The sequence below is a fragment of the Lolium rigidum genome, chromosome 7 (assembly GCF_022539505.1).
Source record: "Lolium rigidum isolate FL_2022 chromosome 7, APGP_CSIRO_Lrig_0.1, whole genome shotgun sequence".
Lineage (NCBI taxonomy): Eukaryota > Viridiplantae > Streptophyta > Magnoliopsida > Poales > Poaceae > Lolium > Lolium rigidum.
The window spans coordinates 288,921,399-288,936,534 of record NC_061514.1 but is presented as its reverse complement, the minus strand read 5'-3'; the positions used below and the strand labels follow the sequence as shown (position 1 = coordinate 288,936,534).

At 44.8% G+C, this 15,136-nt stretch overlaps 1 protein-coding gene and 1 long non-coding RNA gene across 2 annotated transcripts; one reads left to right on the top strand and one right to left on the bottom strand.

Moving 5' to 3' along the window:
- Nucleotides 1-3,392: 3,392 nt before the first annotated feature.
- On the bottom strand, nucleotides 3,393-8,245 carry LOC124675991 (probable GTP-binding protein OBGC1, chloroplastic). Its single transcript, XM_047212078.1, has 6 exons — nucleotides 6,899-8,245; nucleotides 5,530-5,803; nucleotides 5,086-5,377; nucleotides 4,678-4,837; nucleotides 3,979-4,087; nucleotides 3,393-3,880 (listed from the first exon to the last, which is right to left on the bottom strand). The coding sequence occupies exons 1-6, from the start codon at nucleotides 8,224-8,226 to the stop codon at nucleotides 3,785-3,787; spliced, it is 2,259 nt and encodes a 752-aa protein (XP_047068034.1). The 5' UTR covers nucleotides 8,227-8,245; the 3' UTR covers nucleotides 3,393-3,784.
- A 5,537-nt stretch (nucleotides 8,246-13,782) lies between these two features.
- On the top strand, nucleotides 13,783-14,145 carry LOC124674639. Its single transcript, XR_006993061.1, has 3 exons — nucleotides 13,783-13,833; nucleotides 13,945-14,028; nucleotides 14,115-14,145. It is a non-coding gene; the product is annotated as an uncharacterized LOC124674639 (long non-coding RNA).
- Nucleotides 14,146-15,136: the final 991 nt, after the last annotated feature.

The window sequence follows — 15,136 nt, the reverse complement described above, 5'->3', positions numbered from 1 at the left end:
TTAATGGAATTTCATTTCAACGTAAAAAAAAGGCTAGCCAACCTGTGTGGGAAAAGTAAAATCTTCTATCTATTTGAAGAGCCATTTCAGCTATTAAATCTTGCAAAGTACATAGAAAATTCATCTTAAGTAAAAAATATGTATATATCAAAATGTCCATTAAAAACCCTCTACATTTCCATTCATTAAATGTAAGATTCAGTGTGTCGTTAATAAATAATTAAACCAAGGTTTTCCATCTCGCCAGTCATCATGGAAATATTCAAAATGCTATGCTTTACACATCAGAGGTCCGATTAAGTTGATTACACTTGCATTGGTCTTATATTTTGTAGTTTAGAATGCCATGCAATGCATGTCATGCCATGATCATGAGTTTATCTTAGTCATTATTGTGATGCATATCTTTGCCCTTTTTCTGATGTTCGTATTTTTTGTCCACCCTATCTTAGTCATCATCGTGATACATCTCATACTCATTGGTATTGTAGAATCAAAGTTAGTGTTTGAACACAAAACTCTAATGTGGTAAGATTACTAGGAGAATCAAGTTAAACAGGCATAGATGAGAGGCCATCTTCGACAACAATTAAAATTTATTATTAAAATGGTAATTAAGGAAAAATAGTACTCCAACATAGAAATAATTAGCGTGTTACTCATAGTGATCAAACACTTTGACATGACTCACAAAGGTAAAAAAAAAATCGTAGCGAGCATAACATTACAAAATATTTTCGAGCAAGGTTGACCGAAATACATGTGGTTCTTGGTGTAAATTATAGTTTGCTTCAAGAAGATGAAATAGTAGTTCAGCTTGAAACTCTTCCACGAGCGACATCAGACGGGGGCGGGATGTTGACGCAGATCTCACACAAGACCATACCCACTAGTGCCGCCGGGCCAACAACACAAAATACATTATGATAGTACTCGCCGTCGGCAGGGAGGTTTCTTCTCAACAAATCGACGAAATACAGCCACAGTAAGGCCAGCAACCCCTGCAAACGGCACAGCAGACAAACAATTTTAAGGAGTAATCATGTGTATACTGAACAGAGGAATGTATGGCACACTCAATATATCCAATGTCAGTTGACCGGCCGGCCCTAGCTATATACATTAACGCATTACATAAATACGCACCCGGACAATGCAGCAGAAGATCATGTCAGATTTATCCATCTCGGCGTCCGTCGGCTCGTGGACCTCGGCGTCCGGCGCCGTCGCCGTGAAGTGGCCGGGTCCCGTCTCGACGTCGGTCAGCGGCGGCGCCTCCACCTCCTCCCTATGCGCCTCGCTGCATGCGCAGCCGCATGCGCCGCACGGCATCGATGATCCGGTGAAGTGACGAGCGGGGAGAATTTTTTGGTTGAACCCTAGTTCTTTTTTTTTGAAATTTGAAACGAGGCAAAAGCTTTGCCTTTCATTGATATAGGAGAAAAGAGTTGGCCCGTTTATGAGAAAAATTGGCCGAAAACCGTTACAACACGACACCACACGCCAGCCCCGAGGCTGCGCTCCACACGGGTCGACGACCAGCCAGGTCGACACCACACCTCAACGCAAAAGGCGGAGGTGAAAGACCGGAGCCACCGCTCCAACTACCACACCAGCCCCGAGGCCGCGCCCCGCCTGGCCGAAGACGAACCCGCCTCCGCCGAAAAACCACCAAAACACTCCACAAGTCCCCTTGCCCGGTGGACATCCAAAGTGAGGTCCCAAGAGGCAAAGCGACGCCCGAGCGCCGCCCACGCCCGATCCCGCGAGGGATCTAGGGTTTCCCCGGAGAACCCGCGGAGAACAAGAAACACCCGCTTCGACGACGCCTTCAAGAAGTATGCGGCGCCCACAGGCGTCACCGTCGTCGGTCCCGGTCGACCGCCAAGACAGAGCTTACGCCCAGCGAAGAGTTCCAAGACCTCGCGCCCGCCAACAAGGACCGGCACAAACCACCATCAGCAACCGCTAACCCGTAGCCACCGACGCGCAGAGGGCAACACATCCCGAAGCCAACGGAGAACCGCCGAAGATCACCGTGGGCGCCGCCGGAACGCCACATAGAGGGGACGCCGACAACACCGACACGGGGCTCGAGGATGACCGCCGAAGTCCGCAGACGTGCACACCCCGCACCATCCGAAGCCGCCACCGCACAACCAACTGGCCCAACTGGCCCGATAGGCCCAAATCGGGGCCCGCCCATCGCCGCAACCACCAGAAGCAGCACCGCCGCCATGGCCACCGGCTGGCTCCTCCGCCCACGCTGCTCCCGATGCGGCGCCACCGCCGCGGCCTCCCGATGCAGACCCGCCGTCGCGGCCGCCCGATGCAGCGCCGCCGCCGTGGCCACCCGATGCAGCACCGCTGCCGCAGCCCCCGAAGCTGCGCCACCGCCGCGGCCACCTGAAGCATCGCCGCCGTCGCAGCCGTCCGAAGCAGCGTCGCCGGACCGCCGCAAGCCCGTAGCCAAACGCTGCCGCCCGCAGCGCCCCCGCGCCGGGGAACACGAGGGTAAGACGAGGAGGCGGAGAGAGAGACCGCCCCGCCGCCACCATCCTTGAGGCGCGCGCGGCTTCGCCGGCGCCCCCTCCGGCGGCGGCGGCGATGCAGGGAGGAGAGGGGGCCTAGGCGGCGGCGCTAGGGTTTCTCCCCCCCCCGCGTTGTTGAACCCTAGTTCTTGATGCAATGTTCGTAGGACGATCGATCGGCTGCGGGCTTTGGTGAATAGACGTACGGTTGGGATGCTTTCTGGCAAAAAAGAACGCGAATCTCAAAGTATCTGTCATCATCATCATTACATAAGGCACGATAACGTCGGTGTGCAGTTGGGTAATAATCCAGAGTCCGACCATATCCCCTGCCGGCTGCTGACGCTTCCATCAACATAACCGAGAGCTCCTTTCCTAACTCCGGTGAACCGTCCCCGCTATCGTCCTTCGCCGTCGGCGAGCATCCGCACAAGCTGGCGACACCTTAATGTTCCACTGAATCTCCTACTTCAGTTTTTGCAAAGACCCGGTGCAACGTACCTTCCGCACTAACTCAAGCGAGTCGTGCTTCCTATGGCAACCCTCTCTGCTGGTTACCTGGTTCTTGAACCAGCGTGTTCAGGCTGGTGCTTTCTCTTGCAGATCAGCAGTACAGGATAAACATCAGGCCGTCTAGATCTGGCTCCGGCACGGCGGCACTATAAACATGAAACAAAGAACAGTCTTCATTTCTGGCTCAACGGTTGAGCCGTGAGCGGGACTAATGGAACTGGTAAACCGGTCGCCTTGCAGCCGCATTTTCTTGCCATTTACATGTCTTGATATGTTCAATTATGAAAAGAATGCCCTTCAGGTTTCCGTTTTCAGAAAGATAGAAACAACAGTCAACAACAACCTCACTTGCAAGAAAATAATCACAGCTCATAGAACTCTATTATTGGAAGTGGGATTACCCAATGTTACAAGTACAGTATAGCATGCATCAACAAAACAGAAGCAGTTGCTACCAATCGAGAACTCTGGTCTGCAAAATTATCCATCTTTTCTTTTTGAAATCTACAACTATATCCATTAGAACCATGAGTCGATCCGCCCATGGCCAGGTGCCTGCCTGGCCAGTACTTTCATTTTGTACCTCTTCCCTGGGTGCCCAGTGTCTAAGGAAACCCATCTGCAAGTGGGTTCTGCACGACCTGCAGAGATGGCACAGTGGTGCACCGGAGGAACCTGACGCTCACGATATTCCCATCAAAACTTGCCAATGTTTCCGCTGTGGAGGATTATTGCTTTATCTAATTGAACTTAGGCCATCTGACAGCATCGTCGTCTCTTGAGTTCATCGTCTTTGACGCGACCCTTTTGGGCTCTTCGTTCCAAAACATTTCCATCTGCAGATAAACATACCTTATTACACCTGATAGATACATTTATGTTATCTCAATTTCAGTACCCGGTTGTGTCTTGCTTAAGGCACATGCGCACATACCTCACCGACAACTACCGTGTCACCCTCTTTGACTCCAAGTTTGACAAGAGTTTTGTTGACACCGCATGCCTCTAAAACTTGCTGAAATCTTTTCAAGGATTCCGTATAGCTGCATCAGGACAGAGAGATTAGTTACAAGTTGTGATCATCAACAAAAAATATTCAGTGTTAAAAGGAGGTCTTATCAATATGGGAGACTACTGTCCAACCTGGCTTAGCAAACTGTAATGTTTCTGAAGCGTACAAGTTTATTTGCATGGATAAACAGTTTAGAACGAGCTTGAAATAATCATAGATTATTCTTAAACTAGTTTACAAGGTTGCATAGATTATTCTTAAACTAGCATATCCAGTCACAATATGTTTAAAAGGTTAAAGGTAGTAATTCACCAAAATGTATCACAGGTTTACATTATCAATAAAATAATCATCTTATTTGTATATCCTGTTAACACTTAACAGCCTTTTCTTCAAATATTAGCATATGAACATACATAACCACATCTCATGTGAAAATGCAAACAAGAGCTGATTAATCTCTTCAAACTTCAGACTGGAAATCCAAACTTGTGTTACAGTAACTGAATAATTTATTATGCTAAGGACAGACCAATGCAGATACCTAAGAATCTGAAAAAAAAGAACTCTTTCCATGAGAATAACACTTAACATACGTGGACTGCAAAATAAACTACTTACTCCCAATTGGTCATCTGAACAAATCGTTCAATTCCAGCTCCAACAACATTCCATGTATTTGTGCTCTTGTCATGAATAATCTCGAAATCATTCATGGCAGAACTCCTTTCCCTTTTTATTGCATCAGCCACGTGATTCAGATTTTGAGTGTTATTCCATTCTGCACAAACATGCAGTATCAAGAAATATATCGAAAATGGGAAACTAATTATGTGTAAACAATGATAATGTCAAATAAATTTCAGTAAGAACAATCTTTAGTATCAAACAACTAAATTAACACATATGCAATCAGTTGATTATTGCAAATCACTAGGGACATTTAAAATGCATTTCCAGACTTGACTAAGAGCTCTTGGCTACTAGTATTATAATTTGTCAAACAGAAAATATAGGGTATATAAGCACCTTCTGTTTCTTTCACCCTTTGCCTCTCTTTCTGTAGAACCTTGTAGACAGCATAAACAACATCTTGCGTTCCTTGTCTGTTTATTGCACTAATGCAATACGGCTCAGTACCTTGAGCCTGTAGCTTTTCCCGGAACGTGTTCCATCTCTTGGAAGCCTCTGGAAGATCCATCTTATTGTACACCACTATATAAGGTTTGTCAACCAAAATTGGGCTAAATAATTCCAGTTCCAAACGAACAGCCTCATACTCGTATTCTGGTTGTTGCCCTGAACCATCAACAACATGCACCTAAGATCACAAACACAGAAACAATACTCAGTAAGCCATACATAGATTTCCAATCTCAAATATTCCCAAATAAAAAAACCTTAAGTTAAGAAATATTTTATAACAATAATATGTATCAGTCAGTGAGAAGCCAAGGAAAAAAAGAAACATACCAAGACCGAACATCTCTCACTATGCCTTAAAAACTCATGGCCCAAACCATATCCACGATGAGCACCTTCTAGCAAGCCAGGAAGGTCTGCAACTACCATTGTAGCATCAAAATCTAATGAGACTACTCCAAGATTTGGTAGCAATGTTGTGAAAGGGTAGTTCGCTATAGTTGGCTTGGCAGCACTAATAACGCTCAACAGAGTGCTCTTTCCAGCATTTGGAGCTCCTACAATTCCCACATCAGCAACCAACTTTAGCTCCAAATCCAGCCACCTGCCAGCCATAAGATGTAATGTTAGCAAAAGTAAAGCTAGATTAGATCCCTATAAATAATCACAAAATCCAACTATGGGATTTTGATTTAAAAAAAAAGCAGCAGAGGAATATCAGATTTTGACATAATCGAAATAAGTGACTGAAGATTCAGGTTTTAATCATGAGTATAACTAAGATTGAAGTTATTCATTCACTACAATGACCTCCAATCTTCAATGCGGAGTTTGTACACTAGACGAAATTTGCATAATGGAAGAAAATTTTCTTTTTCCCATCAAACAACATATGCAAAACACGCGATAATTCAATTGTGGTGCCATCAGATATAAGTTCACCCACGAAATATCTGTCCAATTTCTGAGTGTTTCGGATAATACCATATTTAAACCCATGGTTATCGTGCGAGTGGATTCTTTAACAACAACAAAAGTATCATATAAATGGTAGTTGATTGACATCAGATTGTTTGTTCTTTTAAGTGCCATTGCTAGAAGCCAGGTACCCCAAGCTCTGGGTACACCTTAGTGACCGGGTCATCAGCTCATTGTTAGCAAAGGACAGGCAAATGAAACTATGAGTAGCCTGGGTGCCTGGATTGGCAATTGAAACTGTACATAAGATTCCCGGGTGCCAGCACCAGACATTGGGATCTTGGGGAACTATGGACTGAACACTGATATAGCCTCATTATATGAGTGGCCGTTTAATAATTGGCAATTGGTTAGGCTATTTCTAAAAGCAACTGAAACCACGTTAGCTATCCACGTTCCGGAACCATGACTTGGCTTTGAGATCTTATGGGTTTCAACTCCAGCCTACCCCAACTTATTTGGGACTGAAAGGCTTGGTTGTTGTTGTTTGTTGTTGTTGGTTAGGCTATTTCTAAAAGCAACTGAAACTACGTTTTGACTAACACTGGATTCATCAACGGCATGGTTTGGCTAACAGCAATATTTTCTTCCTAATCTAGCCTATCTACTCTAATGCCTGGATTGGCAATGGCAGAAGTTATTTAATCATTTGTCAGGAATTGCAAAGGTAATCAAATAAAAAATGAAGCATAAAAAATCTTTTGAAGTAGACATAACATACATTTCAGGACCTTTCTCCCCCTTCTCTGCAATCCTGGGCACCTTGTTTGTCCCCGTCTTGAACGCCGCATTGCCGCGGCCGCCACGGCCACCAGGGAGAAGCAATGCTCGTTGCCCAGGCTTCATCAGCTCGAGGAGCTCTATATCGCCAGCGGCCGACCGGACCATCGTTCCCGGCGGCACCTTGACCACGACGTCCTCGCCCTTGGCCCCGGCCATCTGTGACCCCTGGCCGTGCGAGCCACGCCCGGCACGGTAGTGCAGCGACTTGCGGAATGGCAGCAGCGAATTCATGTCCCCATCCACCTCCACATAGACGTTGCCCCCGCGGCCACCGTCGCCGCCTGACGGCCCACCGTGCGGCACATACTTCTCGCGCCGGAAGGCCACCACGCCGTTGCCGCCGTCGCCGGCCTTGGCGTATATCCTGGCCGTGTCGAAGCACCGCATCACGGCTGGCACACCCTTCTCCTTCACCTCCCCTTCCCCTTCAGCTTCCTCGCCGCCATTGTCCTGGAAGCTGCCTTCAAACACGCCGACCTCCTCTTCATCCTCATCATCTGGGTGATACACCAAGACTTCTGCTTCATCGTCGTCCTCCCCATCGTACTCCAGCTCATCGAATTCTGCAGTGCCGATTGCTGCGGTGCCAAATTCCTCCTCCTCCTCCTCGTCGTCGCTGTCGACACCATAGTCTGGGTCGAACACCACGGCGCCACCTTCCTCGCCGGTCTCCTCGGGCGGAACTGCCCGGGCTTTCCTTCCCTTACCGCCCTCGAAGATGTCCAAGCGGGTGACGACGAACTCATCTCCCTCCTCCTCGTTGTCGTCCTCAAGCTGTTCGACGATTTGCCGCGAAATGGCGCGACCATTAAGGCTCTTCCTGGCCGCGCGCGCATCGAACTGTCCAATGGAGGCGCGCCCGCTGCCGACTGGCGCGTCTCGAAGAGGGAGACGATGCACAGCGGTAGCCCCGCGGCTGCCGAAGTCCACCTCTTCATCATCCTCCTCCTCCTCCTCCACGCCCAACAGCCGGACACTCCCGCGCGGCAATGCGGGGGCTCTGCGTCCGGGGTCCCCTGGTGCGGTGGGGAACCGCTCTAGGGTGACCTCCGCGGATTCGGGGGCGGCCTCCCGGAGAGGGAGGCGGGTGAAGGTGGTCGCTCCGCGGCCGATGACAGCGGCGGACGACGGGGCGGGAGGAAGGGGAGGGGACTTGACGGGCCTGGCGGAGCTCCGCTTCCCCCGGGCGCCCTTCGTGCCCCGGCGAGCGGCCTCGGCGCTGAAGAGGCGGAAGGGGAAGGCCGCGGCGACGGCGGCCGGCGCCATTTTCTGCAGCCGTTCGAGCTGAGATTTTTGGTTTTTTTTTTCTTCTTCCTTCAGTGGAGCGGATAAGGAATGCAGTTTTGGATTGGGCAGTAGAGATTTGTTTTGACCCAACTTCTCCATTTGCTCATCCTTCTTATTTATTTTCCAAATTTTTATTTTTAGTTAAATCTTAAACTAATAGTTAGATAACAGTAACTAACGTTATTTCACATGTTACAAAATACCAAGGTGTGCTCCAAGAATAGTATTCGAAAGCAAATGGAGCACACCTCAAATCACATAACCATTAACTTTTAAGCATAATTATCTTCCTATCGATTGTTATTTTATGTATGAATAAATAGCATCAACTTTGTGGTATCCAATGCATAATATCAGTAGCTTGCATTTTAGATAAAGTGAAAGTAAAAAAGAGAGTTCTTATCTTTTTTCTCTTTCATAATATTTGCGAGCATCAAAAGTAAACTCAACAACGTAGTTTTAAATAGAATCATCACATAAAGACTTTTCATCCAATGTCATCTAACTCAATTATATCACTTTAATCCTCCCATATGTTACATATAATTGTTCCACAAAGAGGACTAATAAGCAATAAAGAATCATTGCCATTTTCCATAATATAAGAAGAATTGTTCATAGGAAATTGTGTGTTACCAATATTATTGGGAGTAGGAGATGGGTAGCTACTCCATGCTTCATCCACTTGTTCTTCTTTATCCTCTTCTTAGGGATGCATGGCTTATGATTTTATCAACATCTTCGTGCAAAATATTAGTGCTCTTTTGGGCAACAATGACCATGTTATGGAAGTCAACAAGTTAGATATTTTCAATGAAGTTGGTTATGCAATAATCAGTGATAAGAGTGATCACATGTTTAAATTTAGATGTTATAGGAGAAGTTTCATGATCATCAATAAAGGTTTCTAATTCATAAGCTACCATAAAAGTAACAAATTGCTCTACTTGTTCCATCGCTAAATGAACATAATCACCTCTGTGGTAAGATGCAAAGACATATTCTTTATGGAACATACATTCGAATTCAAAGTGTACAATATTGTTTTGAGCAACGAGTTTTATCATAGTAGTGAAGAAACTCAATAGGAATAGAATTTAGTTTTCTAATGAAACATTCAAATCTTATCTCTTCTTTTTGATTCCCTATGTTTCTTAGCAATCTCATCGGCACTCAAGTACATAAACAAAGTGTCATTTATATTCCTACTTATTCTCATAACAAGAGTATTTTTGGTATTTTTTATTTTCTAATTTTTAAGTTTTAGTTTTATATCCAAGGTACTGAAAGTAAACAAGCTATGCAAACAAAAATAGAAGCTTAGCGCTACGCCCCCCCGGCAACGATGCCAAAAAAGTGCTTGATAATCCCCAAGAGTAGGGAATCATTGTAGCACGACTCGATAAATATTTGAGTGTCGAACCCACGAGGAGGTGAAGATAAATAATCTATTCTCTAAAGCCTCTATAACCCACTTATAAGGCCCTTCGTGCAATGAAATGAACTATAAAGTTAAAAGTGTGTTTTACTAGGAAACAATAAATTCTTATAACTAAATACTACAAGTAAAATATTGCAAGCAAGTAAAACAAGGGAAATAAAAGCGAGTAAAGTAGGCGCAGCTATCTCAAGGAAGCAAGTGTTTAGAATTTTTTTATTTTATTCAGTTGGTTGTCACAATTAGTGAGCACACATGGATAGTGTTTTTGTTGTTTCTTCTTGGGAGGAGTCATAGATAGGTGCAACCATATACATGTGAAATTACAACCCTAGTGATTGATCCCAAGGTCATTTCCGTGAAAACAATAGAATTATTAAGACATAAAGTTCAACCACCGCCTTTAGATTTAAGATCCTCATAGTTATATACGCCCGCTATTTGACCATCAATGGATAGTATGCATATTTAAGACTTGGGACACCGTTTCTGTCAATTTTCGTCCATCCCTCCTTCTATCAACATGCAACGGTGACAACATTATGTATTCCCCCAATATATGTGTGCAATCATATATTAGTACATAAAATTATCATAGAAGATAACATATAAGTACTTGTATGCAACAAACGGCGAACTATTTCACAATTTCCATAAACAAGTCACTATTCAAAAATAGACATGAAGCTACAATAAATCATGGGAAAACAATAGATTCCAGCACACATCATATTTGCCAAAAGATTACAGTGGGGATATGAGAGGGATGTTGCTTTAGATGTTTATGATGACCAAACTCCTTGCGACGGCAGCCTTCGGGCTCTTTGTTTCTTGTTTTCGATCTCCACCGCTGTATGTTCTGAGATCACTTCGGGGGACCTTTTTACAGAAGGTTTTAGGTCACGGCAAAGAGGGTGGCGGTGGAATCGAAGGCATCCGAGTTTCGTCGCTCCAGATGGACCAGGTGGCATGGTCCCACCAAGTGGCCGCGCCACCTGGGCTTCCGTTTGCGAAGTTCCGGTGCTTCAAGTGCTTCTCTTGATGAAATATTAATCCTTAAAAAAATCTCGGGTTCTTTTGACTTCATTAAGGTATTTGAAAGATAAAAATACACAAACAGGATTTTTATATTAGTTATAACGCCAATAAAGAGAATCATTGGTAAATCCCAAAAAATGAATATAAAATATGGATATAACATTAGATAACATAGCAATATGATGAAATATGTAACAATAAGTTTATGTATGCATTTTACATGCATCAATGCTTTCTAAGTCACTTAGTGCTATAAGCATTATTAATTGTCCGATATTTTACTTGTATTAATGCTTGCTGAATGTGCTTCTTGTCTTACAAATCGAGCACGCCTAACCTACAAAAACATCGACTAGGTAAAGCTGATCTAACAATTCAGTTCCTATACTTGTCCAGTTCATTATAATGTTGTTTTTATAGATCTTATTAATACCATTCTATACTCTACGACTGATTCACCTATTCATATTCTCAAAACAAACACTTACAGAGAACCATGTCCGTAGATGCCTATTCCTGCAATAATAGAGAAGACCAATGAACTCGTGAGGTGTACTATCAGCCATACTATTGAATCCAGTATATAAATGTTGTTGTCCTAAAAAGCTATTTTACGCTGATTCACCTATATTTAGTTTGCATCTACAGTCTATAGGTATCCAATAAAATCATATGTTTCGGTGCATTATAATCATGCTTTGCTCATTTGGGTGATCGATTTGTCTCACTCACCCTTCTTGTGCCGTGAGAAATTTGGAATGAAAGAAACGCTCTTCAAACACAAGCAAGCTCCACCACCGATCATGCTAGAAAAGTTTAAGCGTGAATCGAAGCTTTGGGTTTTAGCTGGCGCCAATAATCATTGTTTGCTGCAGCGCTACTCAGCTGTGTTGATGAAACTACAACAAGACCATAACATAGTTTTCCGTGGGCACAGGTAGTAAACTCAACAAGCGCACCTTTTTTTTTACTGAAATGCAGTGCAACGCTGCTTTTCATCATCAATGATTAATAGAGGAGTTTATGTAGAAACTAGAAACTGCAAACAAGTCTAAATCTAAAACACCTGTGAGAGGTTTTGAGCAAAGCTCGGCAGTTTGAAGAAGTGAAGAAAAACGGCAACCAACGGACCAACTACGAGAAAGCTATTACAGGTTTTGCTCAAAGCATGCCAAGCCTCTTGAATCAGCTCCTGGCGGCAGCGATCATTCACGGATGCTGATGAGCCACCTGCTTTAGCACTTACATGCGATCCTTTTGAATCGACAAGCACACTTTAGGAGAGAACAAACCAAGCAATAACAAGATAGCAAATTAAAGCATCTCTGATGACAGATTATAGTAATTAGAAAGGTCTGAAACAGCGGATTTTCTGAATTATTACAGGCAAAGACCATGATCGGTCAAGTCTTACGGAACGAAAGTTGATGACAAGGTAAGGTAGGTGCCTAATCAGAGGTCTTTGAAGTTGTCCTCATGGCCATCCATAGAAAACAACCCAAGGATCTCTGTGCGAACGCAGTCGAAGACGGTCAGGCTTTGAGCCCTAGGAACATCATCGCCAAGGCTTTGAGCCCCTCGATGGCTGTCAGGACACTCACGGACTGCACAAATCCATTCTCGATCTCCTTTGTAACAACTCTGAACGCCTTGCCGATCATCACCAGGTCCTGTTAAACAAGGTGGAATTCAGGAATGTATCCATGCAATGCACCCATAGATCGAGTTGTTAACTTAGTATCATCCTACTGTACAAAAGAGGCTGGAATTCAGAATTAACCTTGGCACGCTTTGCGAGTGGTGGACGGCGGCTCATAGCGCGCTGTAGTAGGAAAGGGGTGTGCTCCGGTGTCCCCCCCCTGGTGAACGACGTTCAGGTGGGATACCCGTTCGAGACGGTGGGGCCGTATTAGTTGCGTATAATTATACTCCACGTCATTTTCCACATAGATGATCGGATGCCACGTAGATATTGTACGTATCTTAGGTGAAGACGGTTTCCGCCGGCCCCACGTCATTAGAATCGGAGTTGGACCCGAAAATTACGTCGATCGGGTGGAGTTGATGCCGGCGATAGGCGGTGGTTACGGGGAAAATATTTGAATCCTTGCGTGTGCGCCATTGCTGGTTCTCCTTAGGGTTTGAAAGGTTCTATCGGGAGGGAGACGGCAGGGACGACGACGTTGGGAACGGCAAGGCGTAGCAGTCTCGTTCGTGTGCGCCATAGCTCATCCTCGTTAGGGTTTGGAAGGTTCTGTCCATCGGGAGGGAGACGGCAGGGAGGACGACGTTGGGGCGGCAAGGCGTAGCGCACGGCGACGAGGAGTCTGGGCAAGGTCGGACGTGGAGGCGGGAGGCGGATCCGGCGACGAGGAGTATGGGGCAAGGTCGGACGTGGAGGCGGGAAGCGGATCCTGCGACGAGGAGGCTGTGCAAGGTCGGACGTGGAGGCGGGAGGTGGATCCGGCGACGAGGAGGCTGGGCAAGGATCGCACGCGGGTTGTTCCTGCTGCTACAGGCGGCGTTAGGGTTTGGCGGATCATTGTTGGTTCGTGGTAGGTAAAGTAATTGCATGTTCATGATTTGGTTGATGTTAGGGTTTGGGTTTCGAGCTCCTTTTTTGAGATGTACTTATTTTGGTTGTTACTTTGAACAGGCGATGGACGTTTCAGATTTGAGTGCAAGTTCAATGGAGTACGAAAGCGGAAATACAGATGAAGAGGAATTCAATATTTCGTCTGCCAACTATAATGCACCTCGTGAAGATGAACAAAGTTTGGGAGACGATGATGTCGACGAAAGTGTGAGTGAAACGGAAGTACTAGTTTTATTTAGTACTTGCATGTAAGTAGTTAAATACTGATTGTGCATATTTTTGCTAATAGATGGATGCGGATGGTGTTGATGTAGAAGATGATAATGTAGAGCAAGAAGAAGATGTTGACACTGATAATGTGAGTTTGTAGTAATAATTGTGTGATTGCATAAAAATATGGAATGTCTGCTAATGTGAATTGATGTTGACATGGTTTAAAATGAATTAGATTCGAGTGATGTTACTGGAGGAGGCAACTGATGACGAGAGATTGGACTGTGGTTTTGTTGATGAGGTATGCATTTTAATTTTATTAGGTGATATGTATGTTTAATTTATATTTAATAACTGAACAATGCATTTTATATAGTGGTGACATGGCCGTTAATATTTCTTGTTTGGTCAGGTCTTAGTTGGCGATAATTCTTCTTACGACTATTACGGTGATTCAGACTTGGAGACTATAGAAGAACCTGTTAGAAGAAGACATGTAAGATTTATGAATTTATTCGTTGTATGACTCGCGGCCATGGCGTTAAAAAAATTGTTTTAAATGTTATCCAATTGTGCATGCAGGTGAAATCAGTTGGTAAGAAAAAGAATGGATCGAGAGGATGAAGATGAGAGTGATACGAGAAGAAAAGAGAAAGTTTTACTTGGGAAGTAATGGAGAAGACCTTTGTGTACGAGGCAGCTGCATATACTTTTTATAATGGATATGCTCGACAAGAGGGATTCAGTGTAAGAAAGTTCAAGTTCAAAGAGACTAAGGGTGCTAACAAAATAGTTCGCGAGAAGGCGGTTTGTGTGTTCTCGGGAAGGAAAACGTAACAGACAAGTTTCGACTATGGACAACCGCACTCGTAGGTTGAGACCTTTGTCACGTTGCAATTGTAAAGCGGAGTTGGATGTGAAGCTTGATAGAGGTTCGGGGGTTTGGCGAGTTGCAAAATTTGTTTACAAGCACGAGTCATAAGTGTGCGGAGACCGAGCGAGAGCCCATTTTTATGGTCACATAGGAGGATAAAAGATTTCCAGAAAGCGGAGATATTAGCATTGGCAGCAGCTGGGGTTAGGAAGCATGTGATCATGGATACCTTCCTCGGCAAGTATGGTCGGTACACCACTTGTTGGGTTTACGAGGAAGGACTTGTACAACATGTGCTGCGGGGAGAAGAGAAAGTTACTTGCAGGTGGTGATGCTAGCTCAGCCATTGCCATGATGGAGAACCGGAGGAAGAAGTTTGCTGATTTTTTTTTTGAGTACGACGTTGATAGTAAAGGTCGTTTGAAAAGCTTGTTCTGGTGTGATGCTCGGTCCCGGCAGGATTACAATGATTTTGGAGACGTACTTGTGTTCGATAGTACATATAAGATGAACCGATATGGTATGCCATTTGTTCCGTTTGTTGGAATTAACAATCACCGGAGGACGACAGTTTTTGCGTGTGCCATCTTATCGGATGAGAAGGAAAGCACGTATGTATGGTTACTCGAAGACTTTTTTGAAAGCTATGTTGCAGCGAAACCCAAGTCAATAATCACCGATGCCGATAGTGCGATGATTAGAGCTATTCGAAGTGTGTTTCCGGAGCAGT